At 43.0% G+C, this 27,623-nt stretch overlaps 1 protein-coding gene across 1 annotated transcript in view; it reads right to left on the reverse strand.

Moving 5' to 3' along the window:
• The window catches only part of CFTR (CF transmembrane conductance regulator), a 575,903-nt gene that overhangs the window by 181,618 nt on the left and 366,662 nt on the right, over positions 1-27,623 (reverse strand). Inside the window, exons 17-21 of the mRNA XM_029615983.1 lie at positions 27,316-27,572; positions 16,291-16,370; positions 13,656-13,806; positions 11,522-11,749; positions 6,158-6,258 (exon numbers count right to left, since the gene is read on the reverse strand). Coding sequence (XP_029471843.1) covers positions 6,158-6,258; positions 11,522-11,749; positions 13,656-13,806; positions 16,291-16,370; positions 27,316-27,572 — 817 coding nt within the window. The remainder of the gene's footprint in view (positions 1-6,157; positions 6,259-11,521; positions 11,750-13,655; positions 13,807-16,290; positions 16,371-27,315; positions 27,573-27,623) is intronic.

A 27,623-nucleotide genomic window follows, 5' to 3' on the forward strand; every position in this document is an offset into this window, starting at 1 on the left:
ATGTGACCGATTGCCCCCTACCAAGTTGATTGGTCATGGATCTCCGTATTTTGATAGCGAGTTCCATTTGCGTTGGGAAACATCGCAAACTCATAGACCAGAACAGTTGGTGTTATGCACTGGCTGCAGCAATCAGCTCACCTCACCCGACATGCGGTGAAGAACACAATGCAGAAGGCAGCTTGGAAGAGGACCAGTTTGAAGTGGTCAGTAACAACCGAGGTTTAAAAGCATGCCATAGAGCCAGCAACATGAATCATGCAGACTGGGGTCATGCAACATCTGGAGCTCGCGGATTACGCCTGGCCCAGCCTGCCAGGATGTGTATGATGGCGAAGTCCCTTGTTGGCCTTGGGAAAGCCCTGTGCCTTCATGAAGAAGGCGAAACCTGCCAAGTTGGCTGAACTGTGCCTCGGGACACACCTCGCTGCTTGGCATGCATGACGTATTCCACCAGTTTGTGCGAAAGGAACCAAGGCCTCTTGGGCAGGGAGGTGGTTTCAAGGAATTTCACGACGTCGTTGTATCTCCTTAGATATGCTTGCCATTGGAAGGTTTATGACCGACTGCCGCAGCAGGTTGAATACATCCTGGTCCCAATGGTCCCAAAGGTGTGCAGGGATCAGCGTTGCCTGCTCCTTGGCTTCCAGAGCAAGTCTCCGGAAGTCTTCCCACTTAGAACGAGAAGGGCAGTCAGCAATCTCATTGTGAAGGCCTGAGATGTGTCTCACCCATGCCAACATGTTTAACTGCAAGTACTTTAAAACCATCAGCTTCAGGAGTTCTGCAATGGGGGCACACCAAGCAGACTGCCGATTGATTACGTGTATGACCGCTTGGTTGTCACACCAAAATATTTATTTTTATTTATTTATTTAACTTTTTAATATACCGGCATTCTGAACAAGTCCATCATGCCGGTTTACATAGAACAAGGGTGCAATGAACAGTAGAACTAAACTCGTGCAAGGGGGGGGAGGCAGTTACAAAAAACAGGGGTAGAGAACTTGGAAGAGCGGAAAGGGGGAGTGGGGAGAGATAGGAACTGTAAGGCAAAATATAAATAAGTTAATAATTAGTTACATTACTATAAAGAGACATTGTTGTATGAACTGGAGGTGGTTAAGAACTGTCCGGGAAGGCTTGTTTAAAAGCCAGGTCTTTAGTCTCTTGCGAAAAGTTGGAAGGCAAGGTTCTAGGCGGAGATCTGAGGGGATTGAGTTCCAAAGTGCAGGTCCAGCTGTCGAGAATGCCCGGTCTCTTGCTGTAGTGTGACGGGTTGATTTTGTGTTCGGAACCTGGAGGGATCCTCGATGGACTTCTCACCTTTCTGTTTGCTAGCTGCCCTTGCCAAAGGTGGAGAGCTACCACTATTGGGAAATTCCAGGAAGGTGATATTAGCCGTGATCCCTAAGCCCACCCAATCGGAAGGCTAAGGCTCAGCGCACCAGCTCCCCTGAAAGTAAAGGCCAAAGCCAATGCCTCCAGAAGCGTCTGAGAATAGCTGCAAGTCGAAACTGGATACAGGAGGGGAAAATCACATTACTGTGCCATTGAATTGGATCAGGAATTCCTCCCATATTGCTAGATCCTCTTGCAAGGCGCGGGTAACTCGCAAGTAGTGGTACTTCTTAGTTATTGTCAAGGAAGCGTTAATCAATCAGTGTAGGGATGCCCGCCCCATTGAGATGACCCTGCAGACGAAGGCCAGGCTCCCTATTAGGGATTGCATGGTGGCCAAGGTCACCTTGTGGGCCAGACGAACGCCTCAGATCAATTCAAACAGCTTCTGCATTTTGTCAGCTGGGAGCCTAGACATCATTTGAATGGTGTCGCGCACGATGCCGAGGAAAGTAAGCAACTCGGCTGGTGGTTCTATCTTGTCCGCTGCCAGTGGAACACCAAAATCTTTGGCCATTATCTGAAAGCCATCGAATAAATCGAGACACATCTGAACCACAAGATCCGATGAAAATAAAATTGTCCAAGTAATGAACGACTCCTGTCAAGCCCATGTGCCAAGACAACTCCCAATGCAGGAAGGTGCTGAAATCTTCAAAGTACACGCATGAAACAGAGCACCCCATGGGCATGCATTTACGAAGTAGTCCAACTTTCTGGAATTCTTTGCCTTTGCAACCGACCTAAAGGAAAGGACACGATCCCATGGCTTTCTGCCGCTATAACAGCTTCACTTGCAAATGCAGGACTGGTACAATAGAATTGCCCATTGGTCCTTAGACAGTTTGAGGAGGAATATCTGCAGAAGGTTAAATATGCAAATTATTTTTCCTTTTCCCCATCTCTCTCTCTCTCTCTTTATATATATATATATATATATATATATATATATATCTACAAACAGACTAATTTAGGAGAAGTTTCAGAGTGCACTGCATAGCATTTCAGATGCAAATATCATTGTGGATCCCATGTCCATAAAGACAATTTTGGCTTATTTTTATCCCATATTTACCTTGGAATTATTATTTTTAAGTACAATGTGATCAAATGCACCATATAAGTGCATCCATAAATAAAGAAGGTCATATACAAATTATATGACTGATTGCTCAAGACAGGTGGAACCGAAAAACTCAAAGGGCATAGAACGAATATATTTCACTAATGTTTTTCATAATTTATTCATTTGATTCAGGGATCATGTACCTTTTTCAAATGTCTAATTTCTCAAATCTTTCCTTGTGACATTTAGCTCGGCTCACTGTTAGTACTTAGAACTTACACAAAAGGGTTAAAGTCAACTAGAAAGCAGTAGTGCAGTTTGACATCTGACATATACTAACCAGAAGATATGTTTTTAGCATAACACTGCTATTCGCATTAAAGATAATCAAAAACAATTTCATATTTTGCTTAAGACATCCATCAAACGAGAGTATACAGAGAGTTTCAATTTTATACAACTTCACTGTTGCTATAAACAAGACATATTATGAGTTTTGCAACCATTGTCATGAACATAATATCAATATTTTGAGAGCTGTGCAAGCAGTATTATTCCACCTTATAAACTAGTTTTACAAAGCTAGTTTATTCAAGGAAGAAGTTGCTAGCTTTATTAGAGAGGAATTAAAGTTTTAATTAACCAAGTATTTCATTTTCAAAATTGATAAATATATGAGGGAGCAAGTTGGTATTTTGGAACTTCATAAATTAGGGTATGATTTTCTGTTCAAAGGCATGACAATGCCAGTATATATACAAAGTTCTTACTTCCAAAAATTACAATTCAAATAAAACCTTAAGAGCAGTTCTTTACCACTCATACAAATAATGATTCAGTACTCTGTTTAGAAGAACAGTTGCAAATCTGAACAAGAATCAACAGACAAACCCCCTAAAAGAAACACCAAGACTGTACCGAAGACCTTATCAATGGTTCCCATCAATCTTCTTCTGGTACCAGAGGCTGAGCAGGCTCAGGAGAAGATGGAAGAGCCATTCACATTGAAAAACCTGTTTACGGACACCTAAGCCCCCACAAGATTGTCATCTGCTAGACGTGTCAGTAAATGCTGCTGTTTTGAGTTTTCATCTTTCCTTTATTTACTGTCGGGCCGATACAGTAAAGTCCGCGGGAGAGCGGATGAACGCCCACTCTCCCGGTGCGCGCACCGGCGAAGGACCGGTGCGCGCGATTCTGTATTTAAATTAGGTGACGCGGTAAAAACGGGGAAAAGGAGGCGCTAGGGACACTAGCGCGTCCCTAGCACCTCCTTTTTGACAGAAGCGGCAGCTGTCAGCGGGTTTGACAGCCAACGCTCAATTTTGCCGGCATCGGTTCTCGAGCCCGCTGACAGCAACGGGCTCGGAAACCGGACGCCGGCAAAATTGAGCGTCCGGTTTTCGGCCCAACAGCCGCAGGCCGAATTCAATTTTTTTTTTTTTTTTACTTTTCGGGACCTTCGACTTAATATCGCTATGATATTAAGTTGGAGAGTGCACAGAAAAGCAGTTTTTACTGCTTTTCTGTGCACTTTCCCGGTGCCGGAAGAAATTAGCGCCGACCCAAAGGTCGCCGCTAATTTCTGAAAGTAAAATATGCGGCTTGGCTGCACATTTTACTTTCTGTACCCCGCGCGCATACCTAATAGGGCCATCAACATGCATTGCATGTTGAGGGCGCTATTAGATGCTGCAGGTTGGACGCGCGTTTTCCTCCCCTTACTGAATAAGGGGTAAGGGAAAACACGCATCCAAGAGCAGGCTAACAGTGCGCTCCATCGGAACGCACTATACTGTATCGGCCTGTGTATTTGCTAAATTGGGGGAGTATCCTAGTAGTTAGAGCAGAGGGCCATGACTCAAGGAAACCAGGGTTTAAATCCCACTGTCACTCCTTGTGACCTTGGGCAAGTCAATTTACTCTCTGTTGTCTCAAGTACAAAATTAGATTATAAACCCTGTGAGGATAGGGAAATACCTGAATGTAATCTGCTTTGATGTATACTTTGAAGTGCTGAAAAGCAGAATATAAAAAAATCTAAATTGCCGTCAGACATTGTTTGTTTGAGTATTATAAAAATAAAATTAAAAAAGAAGATAGTTACATTATCATTTATATATGCCGAGTGTAACAGAATACGGCTTTGCACCTTTATGACCTGTCTAGCTAAAGACTTACTGAGACTGGGAAAAACAAGTCAGTCTAATTAATAATAGTCAGCACAATACTTATTAACAGAATTGCACACAATGTTGATAAGATAAATCGCCAAGTTATAAGATGTCATGAATTCAATCATTAATGAATTCTTTTCTGGTTATTCATGTGTCATGTGGGGAGACCAGAGTATAAGCAGTGTGTGTAAGCGGTGAATCGACACATGAATAACCAGAAAAGAATGAATACTGAAAAATAAGTTTAGCGGTAATCGACCATCGACTAATCGTCTAATGGCAGAATCGGTGTCTTTCAAGTAAGTTAAGCAGTTCATGAATGAACATTTTAATTGCAGTTATTTAAAAAGCTTAAAACATTTTTTTTCTATACCACTTTAAAGATTCTGACCTATGATTAAATATAAGGCAGAGTTCTAAAGCGACAGATATCACGATGATGCCTATTATGATGGTCATGAGCATCAGATCAAGTAGGAAGTGATATGAGTACACTAGCGTCATTGAATGGTTTTGATACGGATGCATGTTGGTGTTTTTCATTGTGAAAAGTTAGTACCAATTATCCTCTTAGAACAATTGTTTCACTTTCTGTTTTTCATATATAGGGAATAAGATAGCCATAAATAAATAAAAATACATTTCTGGTTTTTTTCCTCTATTATACCTTTCAGCATAAGCAGAGTACTGCTTGATCCTCATTTTCTAACAGACAGCGAATAGTTGTATTTATTGTGATCAGACACATCAAACTAATGGGCTGAATTTTCAAAGGGTTACGTGCGTAAATAGTCATACGCGCACTGGACCTATTTTCAAAAGGCCCGGCGACACATATAAAACCCTGGGATGCGTGTAAGTCCCGGGACTTGCAAAATGGGGCTGGGAGGGGTTGTCTGTAGGTGGGGTGGGGGCGTGGCCACAGGCCTCCACATGGCTGCTGTGCCAGGGATTGCGTGTTGGCAGTCGGCTGAAGTAAGTTTTGTAACAAAAAAAAAGGCAAAAAAGGTAGGGAGGAAAGGCGGGGATGTAGGAAAAGGGAAGGGAAGGTGGGGTGGAGGGTAGAGATGGGGGGGGAAGGCAGCGCGGCTCAGAATGGGCTCGGCATGCGCAAGGTTCACAATTGTTCACCCCCTTGCCCGCGCCAACTATCTGAAAACTGCTACTCAGCTGAATATTCTAATTTTCTAAGGATCTTGTTAAAATAATACTTACATGATTAATGGTCTGAGGCTTTTCAGCTCTAAGATCTTCTAATATATGGATCAGCTCTTCCCATGAAATCAGTTAGCAAAATTCAGTCTAGCATTTAGTGTACATACCTCTTTATCATAAAATCTGCAACTATATCGATACAGTATAGACAAACATACATATATACATTACACAGGAGAGGCTCGGTTCTGCAAAGCAAAGATCCTGCAGCCACTGGAGTGAGTAAACTGCACTGAGAGAACTGTCTGGATCTTCCGATTTAGAAGCAATAATAGTAATAACCAGTTTTCAAACTTACCAAGCTGTCCACATCTATACTTGTGTTTACAGCCCACTGCAAGGTGCCCATGATATTCATGGCCAATGTTAGGATAATTCCAACTCTTCCTTCTCCATCACCTGCAAGATGCAGAACAGATTTGCAAACATGTGAAATTTCACTAATGGCTATTAAAATTAGCATGACTGGAGGATTTAGACAGCCTTCAAGACCGTAGGAATTACTCCAGACCCACAGGTATTCTTTTGCGTCTCAGCTGAGCTGCAAAAATGCATTTGCAATATTTAGGAAAGAAATTCACTAGAGGAATCATTTTTTTTCTTTCACTTTTAAATCTCATCTTGCTTGGAGGCTAACTCCTAAAAAGACATTTCATGTGATTGAGTAGAAGTACTTCTTGCATGCTTATATCACTAGATTCTTTGAATGTATTCAGTAGAACTCCTAATATTGTGGCCAATCCAATGGCTCTGTGCACAGTACTGTCATGCAAAGGACATGCAAAGGATTCTTGAGTAACATCATCGGCTCCTTGGGCCACTGGGGCTTGGGATACTGCAAAGGTGGGTTTCACAGCTCCTCTTAGTCATCGCACAACAACAACATCTAATGGCCCGTAATAACAGAGTTCTGAAAGGAGCCTGCTGCATGGCCCCTAACCAAGGACCTTTGCTACAATGACTGGAAAAGGTGAGTTGGGAGGGAAAATGAAATAGAGTGGAAATGACTGCAGAGAAGTTACAAATGAAGGCTCATAGTGCCAAAATCCCAGGACTAGTCCTGATTGAGCTGAAAGCCCAAAGGAGCATGAAGAAAATGCCAGGCCTAATTAAATCCTCCTAATAACATTATCATGGGGCCTCATGTACCATACTTGGGAGAGTTTATGTATTCCTTCTCCAGGAAGAAATATGGTGAACTGTATCCTATGGAAAATCTTGGTTCTTAAGGGTGGATTCTATTATCTCCATCACTGGGGACCTGACAGGTATAGCTTTGGTTGGGTAAAGCCCAGTGATTTTATCTTTAGACATAAATCTTATTATTTCTAATATTACTATGACATTTTGCAACTATGGTATCATGTTGCTACAGACTTGTAAGATTACAGCATTACAAATTCACTAGATAGTAGGTGAAATGTCATTTGTGTAACAGGATAGTGAGATTAAAAAAAATAAGTGGCAATGAATGTAATCTCTTCAAATGTTTGCCAAGTCTGTTAAAAAAATATTTCTGATGCAATCATAAACAAAACAAAGCTCAAGCAATTTATAAGCAATAACAGCACTCTTAAGACTTACTTCCACCCTGTACTCACTAATAGTAACTTTCAAACAGTGGTCTTTCTTTATAACCATTCCCCATCTAGCAAATGTTGCTTAGGGAATCTGCAGATCCCCACACAAATGCACGCCAAGCCGATTTTCAGCTATAACCAGCGAAGTTAGCTGGATAACTTTAAACCAGCTTCAGAGCAAAGGAAGGTAGATCAGTGATAAAATCCATGGCAATACGCATCCAGAGTTTCTCTGGTATGGACAATGGCTGAATGAGGCTCCATAGACTATGACGAGAGATATTATTTCAGATGCAGTTTTCATTGGAAGCTATGTACTTTCGTACGATTCTGCTGAAGTTGGACCACCACCAATTGTGTGTGATGAGCTCCATGGTCTTGGCACATGCATTGCTGGCCAGAAAATTTCAAGTCATGGGCCCTCTTAGAGATATTTTGAGACCATTGTTTTCCCTGGAGGGTCCACGACTGAGGATGGAAATGTGGTGGTGACTTAAGCTGGATCAATGATGCATCTGGATTCCCTCTTTGTGTCAGTCGAGTCGAAGGACCTAGAGAGAGCATCGGCTCTAGTGTTCTTCTCTACTGGTTGACAGGTGAGACTAAAGTCAAATCGAGCAAATAATAAGGACCACCTAGCCTGGTAGGAGTTGAGCCATTTGGCAATCTGTAGGTATAAAAGATTCTTGTGATCAGTAAAAATGGCGATTGGATGGGCAGCCCCTTCTAAGAAATGACACCATTCTTCCAGAGCTAACTTTATGATGAGTAATTCTCTATTTTCAATGATATAGTTCCTTTCAGCAGGCAGGAACTTTTTGAAAAAGCCATCGCAAAAGGTAATAGCTTGCAGTTGGGTGTAGACTGAGCACCTGTGCCCATGGAGGAGGCATCCACTTCTAGAAAGAAAGCCTAGATCGCCACGGGTGCCCATTCTCTGGTGTCTTCATCTGGCTGCAGTGCTTTTGCAGGGAAGAGTATATAAAAATGTTATCAAGGTAAACCACCTGCACAAGTACAGTAAATCCTGGAAGATGTCATTTCCGAAGTTTTGGAAAACCGCAGGGGGTTGCACAACCTAAAAGGCATTACGAAGTACTAGCAGTGCCTATCTCATGTGTTGAAGGCAGTTTTCCACTCGTCAACCTCATGGATTCTGATGATGTTACATGCCCCTCTGAGGTTCAATTTTGTAAAGATAGAAGCACCCTGAAGCCAATCGAACAGCTTGTAAACTAGGGGCAGTGGGTATGTATTCTTGACTGTGATGGCATTCAATCTTCTGTAGTCTAAGCAAGAACATAAGGAGCCATCCTTTTTCCCTACAAAAAAGAAGCAAGCTTGTGCAGGGCATGAAGAAGGCTGGATGAATCCTCATTTCAGGTTTTCCTAAATGTAATCAGACATGGCCTCTGTCTCGGGAATAGACAATGGGTAGATTCTCCCTCAGGATGGCATTTTCCCCTGTAGGAGTTTAATAGCATAATAATGCAGGCAGTGAGGAGGTAAGGTCTTGGCCTGTTTTATGCAGAGTATGTCAGAAAAGGATGCATAGGTCCTTAGCAGCCTGGGTAATGATGGTATATCAACCAAGGCAAGTTGTAGCAGAGAATAGACTAGTTGTAAGCAGTTTTGAAAACAGTAAGTGCTCCAGGAGCTAATGTCTCCAGTTTCAAATTCTATGATAAGATGATGTTGCTGCAGCCAGGGTAGGTCGAGGAGTGCTGCATTTACTGATTTTGAAGGTAAAGTAATGAGCTCTTCATGTAGTAGCCCCACCCTTAAAGTCACCGGCTGGCTAGTAAAATGAATGTCCCCTGGCAGAACTTCTCATAGATCAAGGAAATGCAGATGGGTCTTTTCAGGTGGCTCAGAGGTAGGTAGAACCGCAGGACCAGACTGTCCTCCATAAAATTACAAGCAGCCCCAGTATCTAAGAATGCTTCAGTAAAGAAGCCCCGAGTGCCCATGGATATAGGTAGTACAATTTTCTGTAGTGGAGAGGTATGAGGGGTGCCCAGGGATGCCTCTCCCATCAGCCCTAGTCTCTGAAATTTCCCAACTTCTCGGGGCAGGAAGAGGCATAATAGCTGGGGCCTGGGCAGACAAAGATTCAGTGACCTCTGCTGGCTCTTCTTCTCACTGGTAGTTTAGATCGGCTCAATTGCATAGGTTCATCCTCAGTAGAAAGCTAGGGTGAGGGCTGGCCCAGGGCCAGCATGGACTTCTGGAACTTGTGTGCCAGGTGTACATTCTGTCATGGAGAGTCACGCTCCCAGGCTCTTTCCTGGAAGCAGATATCCACCTTCAGGCACAATGAAATGTCATCTACGGTTGCAGGAGTCTCACAGCTGGCAGCTCGTCCTTTATTTTCTCTGATAAGCCCTGGCAAAAAACACCGGTCTGTGCCTCTTCATTCCAGCGGAGCTCAGAAGTGAGGCTATGGAATTGGACAGCATACTGCCCCACTGTCTGCAGGGATGAATTTAGGATTTTGCTGCCCCTAGGCACTTTTGGTGCTTTTATTCCACCACCTCTTGTAAGGGTCTATAACAGATTAGTAGAAGGTTGATCTCTGCTTAATGATATTCGGCAAAGCTGAAAGGCTTGCTGCCTCTTAATGTTTGCCACCCTAGGCACAGGTATAATGGGTGCCTATTGACAAATTCAGGGCTGACTGTCCAAGGGCCTTGACGCAAGCGCAGCAACTCGACAGCTGCTGAAGAGGCTCGGGGAGGTTCATCAGCTATCTTCTTAAACTACACCAGGAAAGCCTGGAGGTCCGTGAAGATGGGATTGTCTCTCTCCTATAAGGGAGATGCCCAAGCCAAAGCCTGACCAGAAAGTAGAAAAATGATAAAACTCAGTTTGGCCCAGTCAGAGGCAAAACTGGTGGCCTGCAGCTCAAACTGAATGCGGCATTGATTGATAAAACCTCGACAGATCTTGGGATTACCATCGTAGCAAGTTGGCGGTAATAAGTGCAGAGTGGCCAAAGGAGAAGCCGCAGCTAGTACTAAAGCTGGTAAGAGTGCAGGAGCAGGGGAGGCTGTGGGTCTGGTGGTCTATAATTCATTCATGCAGAGCACAGGGAACTGCAGGAGTCCAGTAATGTGTTCCAGGTGCTGTTGTTGTTGGACCATCTGTGCCAGGCTCTGCACAAGCTTGGGTAGGGGCACATCAGTAAAGCTTATTGTGTCAGCAAACTGTCACACCGCAGGAAGGTGAGCCCTTGGGCTGCTGTTGGGTTGGCATAGCCTGATTCATGCAAGCACAGACTAGGACCTGACAGGCAGTGGCTGATGTGTAGCAGGCTACAATTAGGCAGGCAGAGTCCAGGCAAAGATGAAAAGCAAGCAAGGGTCAGGGCTGGCAGAGTTCAGGTAGATAAAAAAGGCAGACAGAGATCAGGCTGGCAGAGTTCATGCAGAGATGAGGAGACAAGCTGAAGTCAGGGCAGGCAGCAAGTGAAGCAACATCAAAAGACCAGGTCAGGTCAGCAACAAGAAGTCAGTCCGAAAGCATGGAGATGCAGAGTAAGCAGGAACCAGGACAGATGAGAAGTCAAGGATGGAGAAAAGCAGGAGACAGGCAAGGACTGGAGCAGAAGAAGGAACAAATAGGCAAGCAGGAATCAGGAACCAGGTAATGATAACACCTTGGCAGAGGAATCCCCAGAAGGACCTGTTGCTGAGGCATTGGCTAGGAGCACTGAGTTTCCTTATATATTCAAGCAGTGAAGATGTCATCAGCCAGCATCACAGGAAGTCCTGGATGCATAGCCTATATAAAGGCTCAGGAGCTGCAGTCAATTTCTAGTTAGGGTCACTGGATGCAGCACGGTGCCGGGAACTATCTCAAAGAAGCTTGTGAGGAGAAGGCGCTGCTGAGGAGATAAGGGGTGTTACAGCGCATCAATACACGCGTAAACTACTCTCTGATGAGGTGTAACTTTACATGAGCGAATGTGTGCATATATTCGGCCAATTATCTGAGTATTTTCAAAAGTGAACTGTCTTCTGCACTTTTCTGTTTTGCGGGAAAATTTGAAAATTACCCTCTTAGTACTGAAATGTGATTACCTGTGGTTGCTATGGAAATGAATGTCACAGCACTGAAGAAGATAACAAAAATCATTTCTATTCTCATCTGGAACCAACGCAGAGTGGACAGGTACAGGAACCAATTGGCAGTGTGCAAGTTCAGGGCTTTATGAAAGAGGGTTTCAAAGTATGGCTGACGTCCAAAGGCTCTCAGTGTCCATAGTCCCTTTAAGGTTGTGATGAGGTGTGTAAAAATTGGACTGCGAGCTGTAAGGAATTGTCATGGGACAAACTGTAAATAAACTGAGATATTTATTCAAATGCATTGCAATCAACAGATGAACATTACAACACCTATCTTAATAAAATCAGTGGTTGAATTTGATGGCATCATGTGATTTGGTTTTCAACTAGCAATAGTCTTATGTTAGGCTCAGATTTTGCCATAGACATACACAGCTTTGTTCCTTTCCTTGGCCTCCCTGACATTTTTCTACTGCGTTGACCAGAACAGCCAGATGAAGGCACATGCCATGTTTTTAAGTGGGCCTTGGAGACACAGTGAGATAAAGTGACTTACTAAGGAGAAGTCTTAGTATATATCACAGTTCAGTACGCTAACTATTCTTGGGGTAGATTTTAAAAGGTGCACGCAGGCATATATGTACGTCCGATTTTATAACAAGCGCGCGCATGTTATAAAATTGGGAGTCGGCGCGCGCAAGGGGGTGCACAATTGTGCACCTTGTGTGCGTCGAGCCCGCTCCGAGCCGCATTGCCTTCCCCCGGTCCCTCCCAGGCTGCTCCGAAATCAGAGTTCCTTACCCCCCCAACCCCACCTTCCCTTGCCTTCCCCACCTCCCCCGCCCTTTCCCCCCTATCATTTTCGTCTTTTTTTTTTGTTACGAAACTTACTTCAACCCTGGGGCTGAAGTAAGTTGCGCGCGCCGGCAGTAGGCCGGCACGCAATCCCCAGCACAGCGGCCATGCGAAGGCCTTTGGCCATGGCCCACCCCGCCCCTTTTTGCAAGCCCCAGGACTTACGCGCGTCGCCGGGCATTTTGAAAATAGGCCCAGTGCACATATGACGATTTAAGCACGTAACCCTTTGAAAATCCGGCCCTCACTGCCTAATATCATCATATGGCAGAGCAATGAGTGTCATACAGACCAGAAATATTTCCTTCATCCCTCATTAATATTTATCAAACTGCATGTTTAACTAAAAAAAAGTTGTTTCGTATAAACATTGTTGCGGACTTTCCCCCAAGATTCAAAGCTAATGTACACATGTACTTTTGCCTTGAAACTTGCCACAGATATAAAGTGAAAGCTGTCATTTGCTCCTGGTTTTTGGGCTGGAAAATTACACGTGCAGATCTGAGCTTGCGATTTACGCGTGTACTTTTCCTTTTCCTCTCCCCCGCACCCCCCCAACCTAAACACGCCCCTGAGAACGCTCCCTCTAAATGTAGCGAAAAGCACAAACGCGCTTTTAGCCGCATCGGGAAAAACAATTTTAGACAAGTCAATTTATGCAGGTAAATCACTTTCTACCCATGTAAATGGCACCGAAAATAGCCCACATAGAGCACAAAGAATCTATATCATACAGACTCAAAGGGCATGCACAGCAACTGCTAATCCCGAAAGATCATGATATGCTACGTTATAATCCTATTATAACACAATAGGAAATCTTCAGCCAAATAATCCCAAATATCTTATTTGCACAGGCAGTTCCTCTGCATGATAAAAGTGATGTTTATTTCTCTAGTTTCTTGCTTGCTAAGCATTATCAGTTTATTAAAGGGAAAAGATTATGAAGTACCTGGATTTGCAGGGAGCAAACAATAAATGAATAGATTTCCTTCACAGAAATGTTTCATGGTATAAGGAGGTTATGGTGTGCAAGCTTGGCTTAATAAACCTGCTCTGCTTCCTTTTACAGTCTTTTTGAACTTGGCCATGCTGGCTGTATCACTGTGTATGTGAGATCACCTCCAAACTTGTAATAGGATAATTACAAACACAATCAGAATGAAAGAAATTATGCCAGAGGTCAGTCGAGGTAAAGACACGCTAGACAGGATAAGATAAAAAGAAAATAGTTGTCTTGATAGTTGTTTTTCTTAAGCTATCATGAGGGAATGTCCAACTTTGTGAACCCTACCTTCAGATTCCAGTTGTTTCAGCTGCTGGGATGTTTGGAGGAAGTATGCCCTTAACAAAATGAAGGCTATTATCACCGGTATTGTGGCCAGCAAAATATAAGGCTCTATAATTGAGACCACTGTAATGGCTCCTACCACAATGAGTACTAGCTGTGAGAACAAAGAAAATTAGTTTAGTTTGCTAGTTAACTTTTAACTTTCCATTAAACGTATACCAAACAGTTAGGTGATTAATCTCTCAGCGGACAATACCGAATGTACTGCTCAGCTTCAAGCTTAACAAAAAACAAAGTATATTTCTGACAGAGGGCTGAAGCTGACAAAAATTCCTCAGCATTAAAAAAACTTACAGACCTTTTTCAATGTTTATAATCAAACACTCACTGGGAATATAAGGAATTTAACAGCAGTATTGCTACATCTGTGAAGTTGAAGCCATTATTAACTGGTTCATCCGGCTTCCTGCCATTTGTAAGATACAGGATACTGCCTATCTAGTTAGAAAACTGGAAGCAGTAAGAAAAATATGGTTGACAATTTTATTGTAATATGTGATATGGGCAGGGGAAAGTATTCTTATCTAGCAAGTCACACAAAGGAAGTGTGAAACAGAAAATCTGTTTTGGAAACCATATCAAAGCCATATTTTTACTCTCTGTTTCCCTAGAACTAAATACAGAATCACTGCCTTAACCTTGCACAGCCCTTCCAATAGAAGGACCAACTGGAAAGAACCAAGTGTCATCAGTAAATCAGAATCATTGAAGACGTGTGGTGAATCATCCATGGTCTATCATCTCTCTTTTCCTCATTCACCCTCCTATCTTCTCTAGGCCAAATATACAAATGGTCACTAACGGCAACGTATGAAGGGAGCAAGCACACTCTCCGGGCTATACAATCTATAGTAAAGTGCACTTGTGAAGTGTAAAACTCATTTCAGGCCATAACATATAGGATTCCTGCATCTTTTCTGCTACTGAAACGCTGTGGCATGCACATTCGTACATTTCCTCGCATTGCTTGCTGCTCACAGATGTCATCACTTGCACTGCTCCCCCACCAGGAAGAGGGCAAGAGATGCAATTTCTATTTAGGGAAGAGAGTAACAGGAAGGCAAGATAGGGTTGCCAACTAGCTTCATATTTTCTGGACAGATTAATCCACTCCTGGTTTTACCCCACTCCAAAGTCTATGCATGGTGTGGGGTAAAACCAGGACTGGATTGGCCTGTCCTGAACATCTGGAGCCAGTTGGCCAACCTAAGGCCAAATATTCTCCTGCTGGGGATCAAAGGCAGGGAAGGGCTAGCTGAACTTCTTTCCTAATTGGTCACAGCAGCTGAAGCACAACCAACAACTCGTGTTCAGAGACAGAAGACTGTCTGGGAGTAGCCTTTCAGCAATAAGAAGGGCTTCCCTTGCTACCATATAAGTGGGGTTTTCTGTTTTAGAAAGAAAGGGAATGACTGCAAGAGGATTCCTGTTTCATATCTGGTACCAGTCTAGAAACTCGGTATCTGCTGGCAGCAAACAGTGGGGGGGGGGGGGGGGGGAAGCTCTGTGAAAAGTGGAGTAAAAAATAAAAGGGGAGTGCAAAAGGGAAAGGACAGGAAGAGGATACAGAAGAAAGAGCAGAAAAATAATGAGGGGAGAAGGACAAAGCAGAAAATGTATGCAAAAGCTGGAAAGAAAAGATGAGAATATGGAAGGAAGAGAGAAGAACAGAGGAGAAAGAAAGCTAGGGCACAAATACACATAACTTTGGGAAATGAGAAACATTTAAACAAGATAGAAAACAAAAACGAGAAGATTAAAAAAAAGGAAAATGAAGAAAAAAGAAACAAATAATCAATAGTAAACTGAGTACTACAGCATTAAACATTTTTTCTTTTGAATGTGTCTTATTTTTAAACGTCACACTCTTAAGGACCCTACATAACACTACTCTACCTAAAAAAATATTAAATGTGTCGTATTTTTTATGAGGCTCACAAAGCAATTTAATAGATGGGTGGATGGTGGTATGTTAATGATTACAACCAATTTATGAGGGTAACCTGGATTGTACCTATACATCATCATTGTATATGAAACTACCACCATTCACTCTTAAAAAATTTTTCAAGCCAGTGAAGAGGGTTCCCTCTTTAACAGAAATTCTAAAGTTTAGAATTAAATTTTTTTTTAGGTAGAGTAGTGTTATATACGTTCCTTAACAGTGTGACATTTTTGATTTACCTATATTTGGGGTTTTGGGGTTGTTTATTTTTAAACATGACATTTGGTTTTCAAATTTGGCATGTACATTTTTTTCTCACTAAGCCAGTGTCCTATTTGGAAAATCACCTAAGCAATCCTTCCAGCCCCAACCTGAGACAGTCAAGTCTGTTTCCCAACCCAAGTCTCCTGCATGGTGGCACCTTCCACTAACAACTTGGTCAAATGGCCAGCCCTAGTAAAGCCATGGCTTAATACAGTTTATTTATTTATTTAAAATATTCCTAATGCACTATCCACAGTTCTAGGAGGGGCTCAAAACTGCTGAATTTCTCACAATCTGTGTCGATTTTTGATGCTGCAGACCTCATCTCCATTCAACATTATATTAGTTTAGGACCATAATTCTACATACCTGTATGAAGTCAAACATTGTAAGTGGTAGTAGATCATCTAGGATAGCTATGTCTTTGGAGAATCTGTTAAGAATCTTACCTAGAAGTTCAGGAAAAGAAAAATAAATTGAGCAAATGGATTAAAATTAAAGACTTATCCTTATCAATTTGAAATTACACTTTGGAGATGTCAAGTGGAATCATACAATTAAACAGCTTTAGTTATCAGATGTACAATATCCCAGCCAGTCATAAATATTTCAAATGCATTCCTTTATTCTTTCAGGAGGCAGTTTTCAAAGGTACACCAGGGACCTTGTACCTAATTTTCTAAGGGAAAGTACATGTGTATTTTCCCTTTTGCAGATTCCAATAGAGATACAAAGTACTTGCATACATGTGCAGCTGCTTTATGTGCAGATAAAATTCCTGTGGAAAATAATGCTTGTAGTCTTGAAATATAATAATCTGTGTGCTTTATTTTCCGATCACAATCAAAACATCCCATTGGCCATCTGGCCTCCCTCTACCACACCCCATTTGCTGGAAACTCCTCCCTTCAACACATGCACAATGGAACCATGAATACATGTTTAGCTAGTGAGAATGATTTTGATTACCATTTTACCCGGGTAAATTGTTTGGAAAATTTGTCCTCTGAACACTCTTTAAATACCTTTTCAACACCAGCCTTACAAAATACCATGGCTTTTTAAAAAGAAAGACATATTTTAAGATAGGCATTACTTTAAAAGAATATTAAACATTATCAGGCAAATTTTCAAAAGAGTTACGCATGTAAACATAACAAGGGTAAACCTTATTGACAATTCCATGGCATGAATTGTTGCAATTTTTTGAAAAGGCCATATACAGGGGTAAAAAGCATTACCTATGTAAAACTTAGTTTTAAATGTGTAAATATTTTTGAAAATCAGGCCCACTGACTATAGATGCTTGTTTTGCAACTGTATTCTAGACTGCAATCAATGACATACATAATTGAAGCATATACTGTTACTCGCCCCATTTGCTCCTGTCCCACGCACGGGCCTGCTCACCTTCATGGTTCCACGGCAGGTCCCAGGTCGGCCTCCCTAGCGGTAGCTGCCAGCACTTTAAGGCCCCGGCGTCCCGAGGGTGGCGGTCGCCGGGCCTTCTACTGCGAACCAGGCCTCACACCAGAGCTCAGCGTCTTCGGCGCTGCTGGCCATGCCCCTACGCACCAGGGCCAAGGGCGGGTCTTAGCTCCGCGGCGTGCCCTCATTGATTCCCCGTTATAAGGAAGTCCCTGCCTGCACTTCCTTGCCTTGACAATTGGGTCGGTTGCTAGATTGTCTCTGCACTTGTACCTGTTCCTGTCTTGTTCCAAGTCTCGTTCCAGGATCCTTCTGTTCCTGCCTTGTTCCTGCTTCCTAGTTCCAGTGTCCTCCTGTTCCTGTTTGTCTGTTCGTCTCCCCAGGTAGTACCTCCGGACTGTCTCTCTGGTACTGACCTCGATTTGTTACTTGACCTGTCTGCCTGCCTGCCTTCTGAACCCGGTCCGTTCCTCGACCTGCCTGCCTGCTGCCTGCCTTGACTCCAGTCCGTTCCTCGACCTGCCTGTCTGCTGCCTGCCTCCTGATTCCAGCCTGTTACTTGACTCGTCTGCCTGCCTCTTGACCTCAGCCTGCCTGTGACCTCATCTGACCTCCAGTACCTGACCTCAACTTTGTTGATCATTCCTCGGACTGACTCCTGGACACTGACCTCTGCCTGCTTGACCTCGCCTCCAGATTCTGGCTTTGTTCCTAGCCTTGTCATCTCCTACGCTGTTCTGGTCCTCCTTGCTCAATCTGACCTCCAGTCTCGAACCTGACCACGCTCTCCTCCTGTCTGTGGGCACGCCGGACTTTCACTCTCTCAGGATACCCTGTGAGGCCCACCTAAGTCCAAGTGGCCTGGGTCCCCTATGGGCTCCTCCCGGGGGGGACCTCGGGCTTCCAGTGGTGAAGCTCTCTCTAGCCTCTGTCTCCTTCCGTGCTCCGCCATCTGGGGACAGTTGCCTTCTGGTCCCTACCAGGAGGCGTATCTCCACTGCCACAGGACAAGGGTCCACCCCCGAGTGCAACATATACCTTATATATGTGTGGTGTGTACATATAAATATATCTATATGTATTCAAAGGGAAGCCCTGGGATCCTCAGTCTCTCTCTAGTCCAAATAAAGATAGAAGGTAGACCTGGGGAATCTTTTCCCTGCTCTCCTGTCCAAAAAACGACAGAGGAGAGAGAGAACCAGGTAATGGCTACCTGTGGGGAAATTTAACTTGTGTTTTCACAAGACAAAGATTTGGGAGGGTGGAAGAGAGAGGAAGAGGCTGGTAGGAGTCACTTTTGTTTTATTAACTAAAGCTATGGAAGGGTGAGGGAGAGGGAACAGGGCCAATGGTGTCACTTTTTTTTTTTTTTGGTAATTATGTAGTAATTGGGAAGTGGGGAGAGAGGAGTTGGGTCCACTTTTATTATAATAAGCAGAGATTGGGAGGATGGAGAAGAAAAATGGGGCTCGCTGGGCTCACTTTTTTTTTTTTTTTTTTTTAAGCATTGGAAGAGTAAAGGGAAAGGAATGAGGATGAGGATGGGAGCTGCTAAATGTTTTCAAATTTAAAGAGTTCCCTAGCTTTTAAAAAGTGTTTCATATTTTAAAGAACTTAGACAGTTAGTGCCAGATTCCAGCACTCACCAGCTAAATTCAGCCGGCGAATCCCAGCTGCATTAAATCTAGCCAGTCAAATTTTCACTGACTAGATTTAGTCAGATAGTCAGCTGAAAATGAGCCAGGTAAGTGCAGCTGAATAACCAACTAAAATTAGCCTATCTTACCTGATCAAGAGCTGTTTGAAAATTGTCCCTATAGTGTATATCTTATAATGAAGTGAGGCACAGAGAAAAGACTTTCAGATTTGAAGAAAGGGGGTTAAAACAGAGAGAGATATTTATGTGCTGGACAATCAAGATTTATATTAACTTTAACCTCTGGATATCAGTTAACTGCAATAATATTCAGACAAAGACAGGCCTTATGAAATGGACTCAGGATATGACACAAATATGACAAATGGAGATATCTAAAATAAAAGGATATGGTGAAGAAGTTAGCTGAATCAAGAACTGTGAATAAGCAATAACTGAACAGGTACAGGTAATGGTGTAGATGAAAATGCAAGGCTAGGTTTATCCAGAAAATAAAAATGTATAAATCAGAGTATACTTGAATCATTTGCATGCATATTTTAGTATTCAACAGTATATAAGATAAATGCTAATCTGATTCAAGACATTTTCGTCAAATTCCCTTTTAGGCAAAAACACAATAGATACCCATTCTTAAAGTTGATGTTTTTTTATGTCTACTTATGACTTACAAGACAAATAGCCCTGTTTGATGCCTTATCCATGGTTAAATTTATTTGATGGGAGAATTAACTGCATTTTACATATTACTCACATAAAGCATCCTTAAAGCATAGCAAAAAAGAGCACTTTGTTTGTAATGGCAAAATTTACTATTCCTAAAAGTGCAACTCCAGGTGTCATGCCACTGATCCTCAAGATTAGAGGTTATTGATAAGGTAACACTTTACACAAAAAAACTATTACTGAGTATGGATACTATTATGAAAGAAATTTAAAAGGAAGATTTTCTGGTGGCTAGTCAACTGCGTCAGTAATACGCCAATGAGGACCAACCCAGTGGATCAGTGGCCGTGCTGTACACTGCCATATGGAGAACCCAGGCTTGATTGCTGAGTCAGGTCCAAAATTTCCTGGTTTGGCCAGGGCCAAGGATACTGTGAAGGGAGTGTTCAGAGCCCCTCAGTGAATGCACTTTCCAGCCATCATACAACTGCAACACCTAACAGCTGGATTTAGGGCCCTTGATTGCAGGGTTCTAGAAGGAGCCCTGGTGCATGACCTTTGGCTGAAGACTGTTGCTATAATGACTAGGCTGAGTGACTTGGGCTATAAAATATGGGAAAATTCCTAGGGGTTTTTGATTGAAGGCTCCTGGCCCCAGATCCTAGTGTTGGTTATGAATGAGCTGCAAACCCAAAGGACAAAGATGAACCCCTCAAACTCAATAAATAAATGAATGAATGAATGAATGAATGAATGAATGAATGAATGAATGAATGAATGAATAGGTCTGCAATGAGCCTGGAGTACATGGCTGACAAAAATACTAGAAGTAAGGATGCGGAATCCAGCTCTCTCTCTCTTGTACTCAAAGCTAGTCTAGTTGAATCCATTCTTGCCAAGTTGACCTAGATATCGACAAAACATCCAGTAGCATAGCCTGGCACAGAATCCAGATAAGAATATATCAGGATCAGTCAGGGGAGCTATGGCTCCCTATGGAGAGAAAGGCCAAAGAGAGCATTAGTTGCCCTACTGCCTTTCTCACCCTAATAATCCTATCCCCAAAGATCTAGAAAGTGCTTACCCTACCCTTGAAAATCTTTTTCAATTAGTAAAACACAATTTTTCCTAGTAAATCCTCATCAGGGCTGGCACCATAAACTCTTAACAATAGTTAGAAACAGATCTGCTATTGAATAAACAGTGGAGGTTTGTAAAACTTTGTAGTAAGTTGAGTGATGTTCCCTATTCTATTAATCACCATATATGTCTCTATGACATACCATGTCACTCTGACAGTAAAAGATTCATTTTTCAAATTGTACATGTAGAAACAGGAAGACTTTAGAACCATCCTACAGACCCTAATCTTTAGTAGCCTTAACTACTGCAATGCCCTGCTACTCGGCTTATACTATAATGCTATTCGAGCCCTGCAATTAATCCAGAATGCTGCAGCTCGTATCCTAACCTGCAAATCTCGCAGAGACCACATTTCCCCAGTACTTTACTCCCTTCAATGGCTACCTGTTGAATACAGAAATACAAAATACTTAGCACAATTCACAATCTCTTACACAATGATACATCTACTTGGCTCAGCTCACAACTTCGTATTTACAAGCCCACTAGAAGTCTACATTCAGCCCCTAGAAACCTTGTACAAGTACCAACCATCAAAACTGCCCAACCTGACATCATGAGGCGACGCACATTTTCAGTTGCAGGCCCCTAACTCTGGAATTCCATTCCAGACAGCCTAAGACATCTGGATAATGTGAAAGAATTTAAAAAAAATTTTAAAACATTTTTTTTAAAATGTGCTTTCAACATTGTAGATGCTACTTAACTATTTCTTTGTCTGACTTATTTTTTCATCTATGTTTTTTCTCCTTCCTCTTAATTTATCTTCCCTTGTTTTTTTTATGTAATGTATTATTTTTTAGTTCATTTTTATCATTACTCTGCTCAGTTTATGTGATTTTATTATGTATGTTTTTATTGTAAACCGTTTTGATTACATCCCAGTATAAAAAATGGTATATAAATAATTTTAAATAAATAGAATAAATAAATTTATTAATCGCCTGTGCAATTTTATCAGAAGGAAACAATCCAGGCTTCCTGCCCTCAATATGAAAAATACTTAAGGAGTGTGTTTCTGATGAGTGACTACTGCAAAATTAAAGTTTATGTTAGTCAATAAAAGTCCAAGATAACATTAAGGTCATTAATACCTCATTTCAATAGGAAGACCACTCCTAATGTTTAACTGCAGATTGATGTGGAGAAGATAAATCAGTAATTTCATGCATTTTTGAGACTAGAAAGCATAGGTTGCTTTTCAGACATTTTTTTATGGGCTGCATAAGTGTGAACCCTTTCATTTTACAAATGTGAAATGAATTATCTTTTTAATTATCAATGCCTCTTATATCAAGCATAAACAATGTCCAGGAGGCGACAGTTTCCTTAATATTTGCTCAATGGAGAGACAGAAAAAACCAGACTGGTTCAATGTGAAATGAGGTGAGCTGAAGTAAACCCAAACAAATCCAAACTCAAAACCAGTTTTGCTGATCTGAGCTGAAAATTTTGCTGTGTATAGCCACCCCATAAATATGAGTGGTGTTTTTCACAGAAGCTGTACTGTTTCAGTTACTTGTGATTCAGCAATGAGAATAGAACGGCAGGATGGAGTTAGTTCCCTTCAGTAACTCATGTGAGTTGAACCACACTACACAATATGGAAAAGTTGAGGCCTTTGTCAATTGAAGACTGAAGTTAAAAGAGAGAGATGGATTTGCGTGGAATTGACAACTATGCTCTTTATACAGAATGGTTAATGCACAAAAGATCACTCATATTAATGTTAACTGTTATAGAAAGACAAGTGAGAGAATTAAAAAAGAGGGAGAGAGAAAAATAATAGAAGAAAATGAATGCAGATATTAACCAAGCATGCTAAATACTATAAAACACTACTTTGTCAGACATCAGAAGAGGAACACTTGAAGAGTCAAGTACCATGCTCTACAATAGGGATGTGAATCGTTTTTGACGATTTAAAATATATAATTTAAGGCATTTTGGGGGGTTCGGGAGGGTGGGGGATTTATTTTAAAGGGTCGGGGTGGGTTTTAGGGTTGTTTTAGTGTGCCGGTTTTTCCGCCCTCCCCCAATTTACACGATATTTACAAAACAAAACCGCGATGATCCGATTCCCTCCCCCCCCAGCCGAAATCGATCGTTAAGACGATCGATCACACGATTCACATCTCTACTCTACAAAATAAAGCACATACGAGCTCTGTTACGGGCTGATACAGTACAGTGCACTCAGGCCGAGCGCACTGTTAGCCCCCGTTTGGACGCGCGTTTTCGACATGCTAATTTTAGCCCTTATACAGTAAGGGGAAATAGCGTGTGGAAAACGCGCGGCCAACCCTCCCCCCCACCAAAACTAATAGCGCCCACAACATGCAAATGCATGTTGATGAGCCTATTAGTTAGTCCCGCGCAATACAGAAAGTAATGCAGGAGTTAATTTCGGCCGGCACCGGGAAAGTGTACAGAAAAGCAGAAAAAAACTGCTTTTCTGTACACCCTCCGACTTAATATCATAGCAATATTAAATTGGAGGCTCCAAAGTTAAAAAAAAAAAAAAAATCTGCCCACAGCCCGCGGGTTGGAAAACGGACTCTCAATTTTGCCATTTTCCGTTTTCCGAACCCATGGCTGTCAGTGGGTTCGACAACCAACGCCGGTAAAATTAAGCGTCGGCTGTCAAACCCGCTGACAGCCGCCGCTTCTGTCAATAAGGAGGCACTAGGGACGTGCTAGTGTCCCTAGCGCCTCCTTTTTACCGCGGGCCCTAATCTGCATACCTTGGCTTACTGAATCACGCGCCCAGGAAAGTGGCTTGGGCGCACGTCGGGAGAGCGAGGTTTACTGTATCGGCCTGTTAGTGATTAGCGGATTATGCTCTGAAAGCAAGCATGCATAAGGTCATTTAGTGAGCACTAGAAATAATGGGCTACGCAAGAAGGCCCTACCATGTATGCTGATCCAGTATCAGAGAACATTATTGGATACATGAAATAATTAGTGCATTCCCACATATATTTATTTATTTAGATTTATATTCCACTTTTCGCACTTTTTTCAATGCTTCAAAGTGGATTACATTCAGGTACTGTAGGTATTTCCCTATCCCCAGAGGGCTTACAATCTAAGGCCTGGATTTATCAAAAAGCAAAATGTTGCTTACCTGTAACAGGTGTTCTCACAGGACAGCAGGATGTTAGTCCTCACATATGGGTGACATCATCAGGATGGAGCCCAATCACGGAAAACTTCCGGGGTTTGAGCATGGAAGAGAAGTTCCATCTTCTCCATTCTGGCCTTGCGACCCTTCGGTGTCATTAGGGCATATTTGGTGCAGGTCAAGACATCGTGCTCACGTCCTAGACACATTACACAGACTTTATGGGGGTCTGTGATAGACATGGTGTGGGTACAGTCCGGGCACTGACGGAACCCCGATGCCATGGCCATGGAAAAAATCGAGCCATGGTATGGTCGACGGCCAGTAGGCCGCGAGGGCCAAACTTGACAGTAATCGACGGGAAACGGGTAAAAACTTATTGGAGTACCGCGGACTGAGAAAAGTTAGAGGAGGGACCCCTGTGGGGCAATTTAACTTTTAGTAATTCCATGAGGAAAATTCCTGTCAGGAATCTCTTCAGAGCTCCTTTACCGCGAGGCTACTGCTGCGTGGAAAAAAGAAGACTGAAGGGGGACCCCTGCTGGCTACAGGGTTAGTGCCATGCTGGGCATGTCCAGTAGGGGCCAGTCAAAGTTCTGGAAACTTTGAAAGAAGCTTTCTGTGATTGGGCTCCATCCTGATGATGTCACCCATATGTGAAGACTACCATCCTGCTTGTCCTGTGAGAATGCACTAAATATCGCATGCGATAGGAAAAGGGGTGTGTTTTATGGTAATAGGCAATTTATCGCAAAGTGCACTAATATCTATGAGAAACGCTAACCTTTTCACACTTTGCGATAAATTTCGGAATTGTTGTATTTCCTGCATACAACCACTGGATGGACCATTTTTAGTAGTTTTGAAGCTCCCAGAGAGCCAGCCTAGCTATCAGTGAGACGTACGAACAGCACAGTGCTCTAGATTTGAGGACCTTCGGAGTGAAAAAACTCACCCAAAGATGAGATTTGTGCAATGTTCTCTCAGCCTAGCTTGATGGACTCTCTACCTGGGTAACATCAAGCTAGGTTGTTATGAATACCAGCCGCGGCAAGCCGCAACCGGGACCTACCGCTGTCCCCAGGGGCCGGACGGAGCATCGGCACTGACGGGATCCTCAGCAGCACAGCCTCTTCAATATGGCCGCGGCTTTTTCTTCGTGCGGCTTAGCTCCGCCCCCTGACTAGCTGCTAGGGCCGCGCGGGCGGCTCTGGCTCAGATTTAAAGAGATACTCACAGGATGTGAGTTAGCTTCTTCCTGCTGCATCCTGATTGGCTGGGACTATTTAAGCAAGGTCTGTGCCCTCAGACCTTGCCTTGACTTCTTGGCTCCTGAGTTTGTTCTGTTCCTGGTTGTCTTCCTGTGTTGATTCCTGGTCCAGCTGACGTTTCTTCTGGTTCCTCGATCCCTGGCTTGGCGACGTACTATCTCTGGCTCTTGATTCCTGGACTGGCTGCAGACACCTCTGGCTCTCGACCCCTGGACTGGCTGCGGACATCTCTGGCTCGCGATTACTGGACTGAACTTCTTTAAGAGATCCTCGGGGTTTGCTCCTCGACACGCTGAAGGCGTCAGCTATTGTTGTCTCGACCCGCTGGAGGCGCCAGCATCTGGATTACACGACCAGCAGGAGGCGCCTGCATCCAGATCCTCTTCATTCCTATCTGCAACTCCGAGGATCGGCCTCGCCTACCGACGGTGGCCTAATCAGTCATCGTCGGACCAAGGGTCCACTTCTCTGAGCACAACATAGGTTGAGAGAACACTGCATAAATCTTATATCTGGGTGAGTTTCCTCACTCCGAAGGTCCTCAAATCTTCACAAGAGAACACTGTGCTGTTCGTACGTCTCTCCTTGAATGTCAAAGTGGCCCCTATCCCCTACACTAATACCTAAACCTTACCTTGAGTTACTAGGTGGGCTTCCCATAGATATATAAATACCTATCTAGTGTGAGGGCATTATGGCTAGGTTTTCTCTCTCTCTCTCTCTCTCTCTCTCCTTAACACTTGTGAAAATGCCATAACACTATGTGATAAATGACCCTGTCAGTTTGTGCCTGAGGCAATGGAGGGTAAAGTGACTTGCCCAAGTTCACAAGGAGCAACAGCAGGACTTGTGTAAATCAGGGAACATCAAATGCAAATTATGCTTTCCTCCTCTCACTATTTACCATGTTCCAGCTAAAGCCTAGAATGTAGCATCTACCTTGGAGTGATAATCATATTCTGCCCACAGAGCATACTAACATTTAACAAACAGGGAAGATCAAGCCCTTGGGGCCTACCCCCAAACACACAGCCCTCCCTGGCCACCAATCCCCTGGTCACTTATTTCACTGACATCAGGACCTCCATTCCTTTATTGATCCTACCTCCCATGGTGGGTCATGGGGCATCTGTGCATTGATCAGCCCCGTGGGCACAACTTTAAGGGCCCCCAGTGGCCTACACAAATCCTCCTGGCATAATAGAACAAGGGCTTTGCAGCCCCGATCACCCCTCTACCACCACAACCTACCTCAACACAGAACAACAAGGGGCTATTCATCCCCCTGCAAAACACATAAATATAAAGCGCATAAGGAGCTTGGTGGTAGGAGTCAGCCCCCCTCCAATACTCACACACATACCTAGCCCTTCCAAAAATGACCTATGGAAGACCAGGCCTTGAGAGAACAGCTCCCTCCCACCCTGCTGCTAAAGACTTTAAAAATGGTGTCAGCTAACATCTCACACTACTTTGCCTCACACATGTGTTGCAAAGTAGCGCAAGAGATCAGCAAGTGCAATTTTTTTTTAAATCAGCAGCACATGGGGTGGGGGAGGAACCATGGCATTTTCAGAAGGGAAAGGCATATCAGGCCCCTAGTGGGTAGGAGAGCAGAGCGGATTGAGTTGGGAAACGGGGGGTGGAGGTTTGAGTTGGGCAGCCAAGCCTCTTGTCATTTGTGATGAGGGTGACTGGGGCTGCCGAGCCCCTTGTTCTTTTGCGTTAGGGAGGAATGATCAGGGCTGCTGAGTCATTTGTTCTTTTGTGCTAAAAGGAGAGGAATATGGGGCCACCAAGCCCTTTGTTGCTTGTCTTGGGTGTGGGGGAGGAGGGAAGATAAAATCCCTCTTTTACTTTGAGCCAGTTAGCATAGAGGATTTCAATACGCAGCATAAATATCCTACGGTTTCTAGCTTAGCATTTATGCTTTTTTTTTTTTTTGCATGCCCATTATAGTGGCTGCATTTTAGCATATATGCAAAAAAATTAATGCACCATAAATAAGTAATGGTTTAGCATATAAGGTTTCACAAAGTTTTGATGCATAATCCTCCAAATGCTGCATAATCAGCTTAAAAAATTTTTGCATTAGCTGTAATTACCTCCTCTCATAGTATTGAAGGTCAACATGGGGGCATGTAGAACTGCGTGCAACATTCTGGTATGTAAAATTTGGGAAGCTGTTATCAGAGTATGTACTAGCGGTAAACCTCTGAAAATACCAAGTGCAAGCAATGTGTCAGCCACTCCCACATAAATGTAAAATATATAGAAAGAGCTGGTATTGGTTACAGCTATGATCACTGATGACCCACTGGTGGTGTTTCTGTTGTTTGTCCGATTGCTTTCAGGAGATGACCTAAAACATAAGACAAAAAAGTAATGAGATATTAGAAAACATATAGCATTG

Source organism: Rhinatrema bivittatum, chromosome 9 (assembly GCF_901001135.1).
Source record: "Rhinatrema bivittatum chromosome 9, aRhiBiv1.1, whole genome shotgun sequence".
Classification (NCBI taxonomy): domain Eukaryota; kingdom Metazoa; phylum Chordata; class Amphibia; order Gymnophiona; family Rhinatrematidae; genus Rhinatrema; species Rhinatrema bivittatum.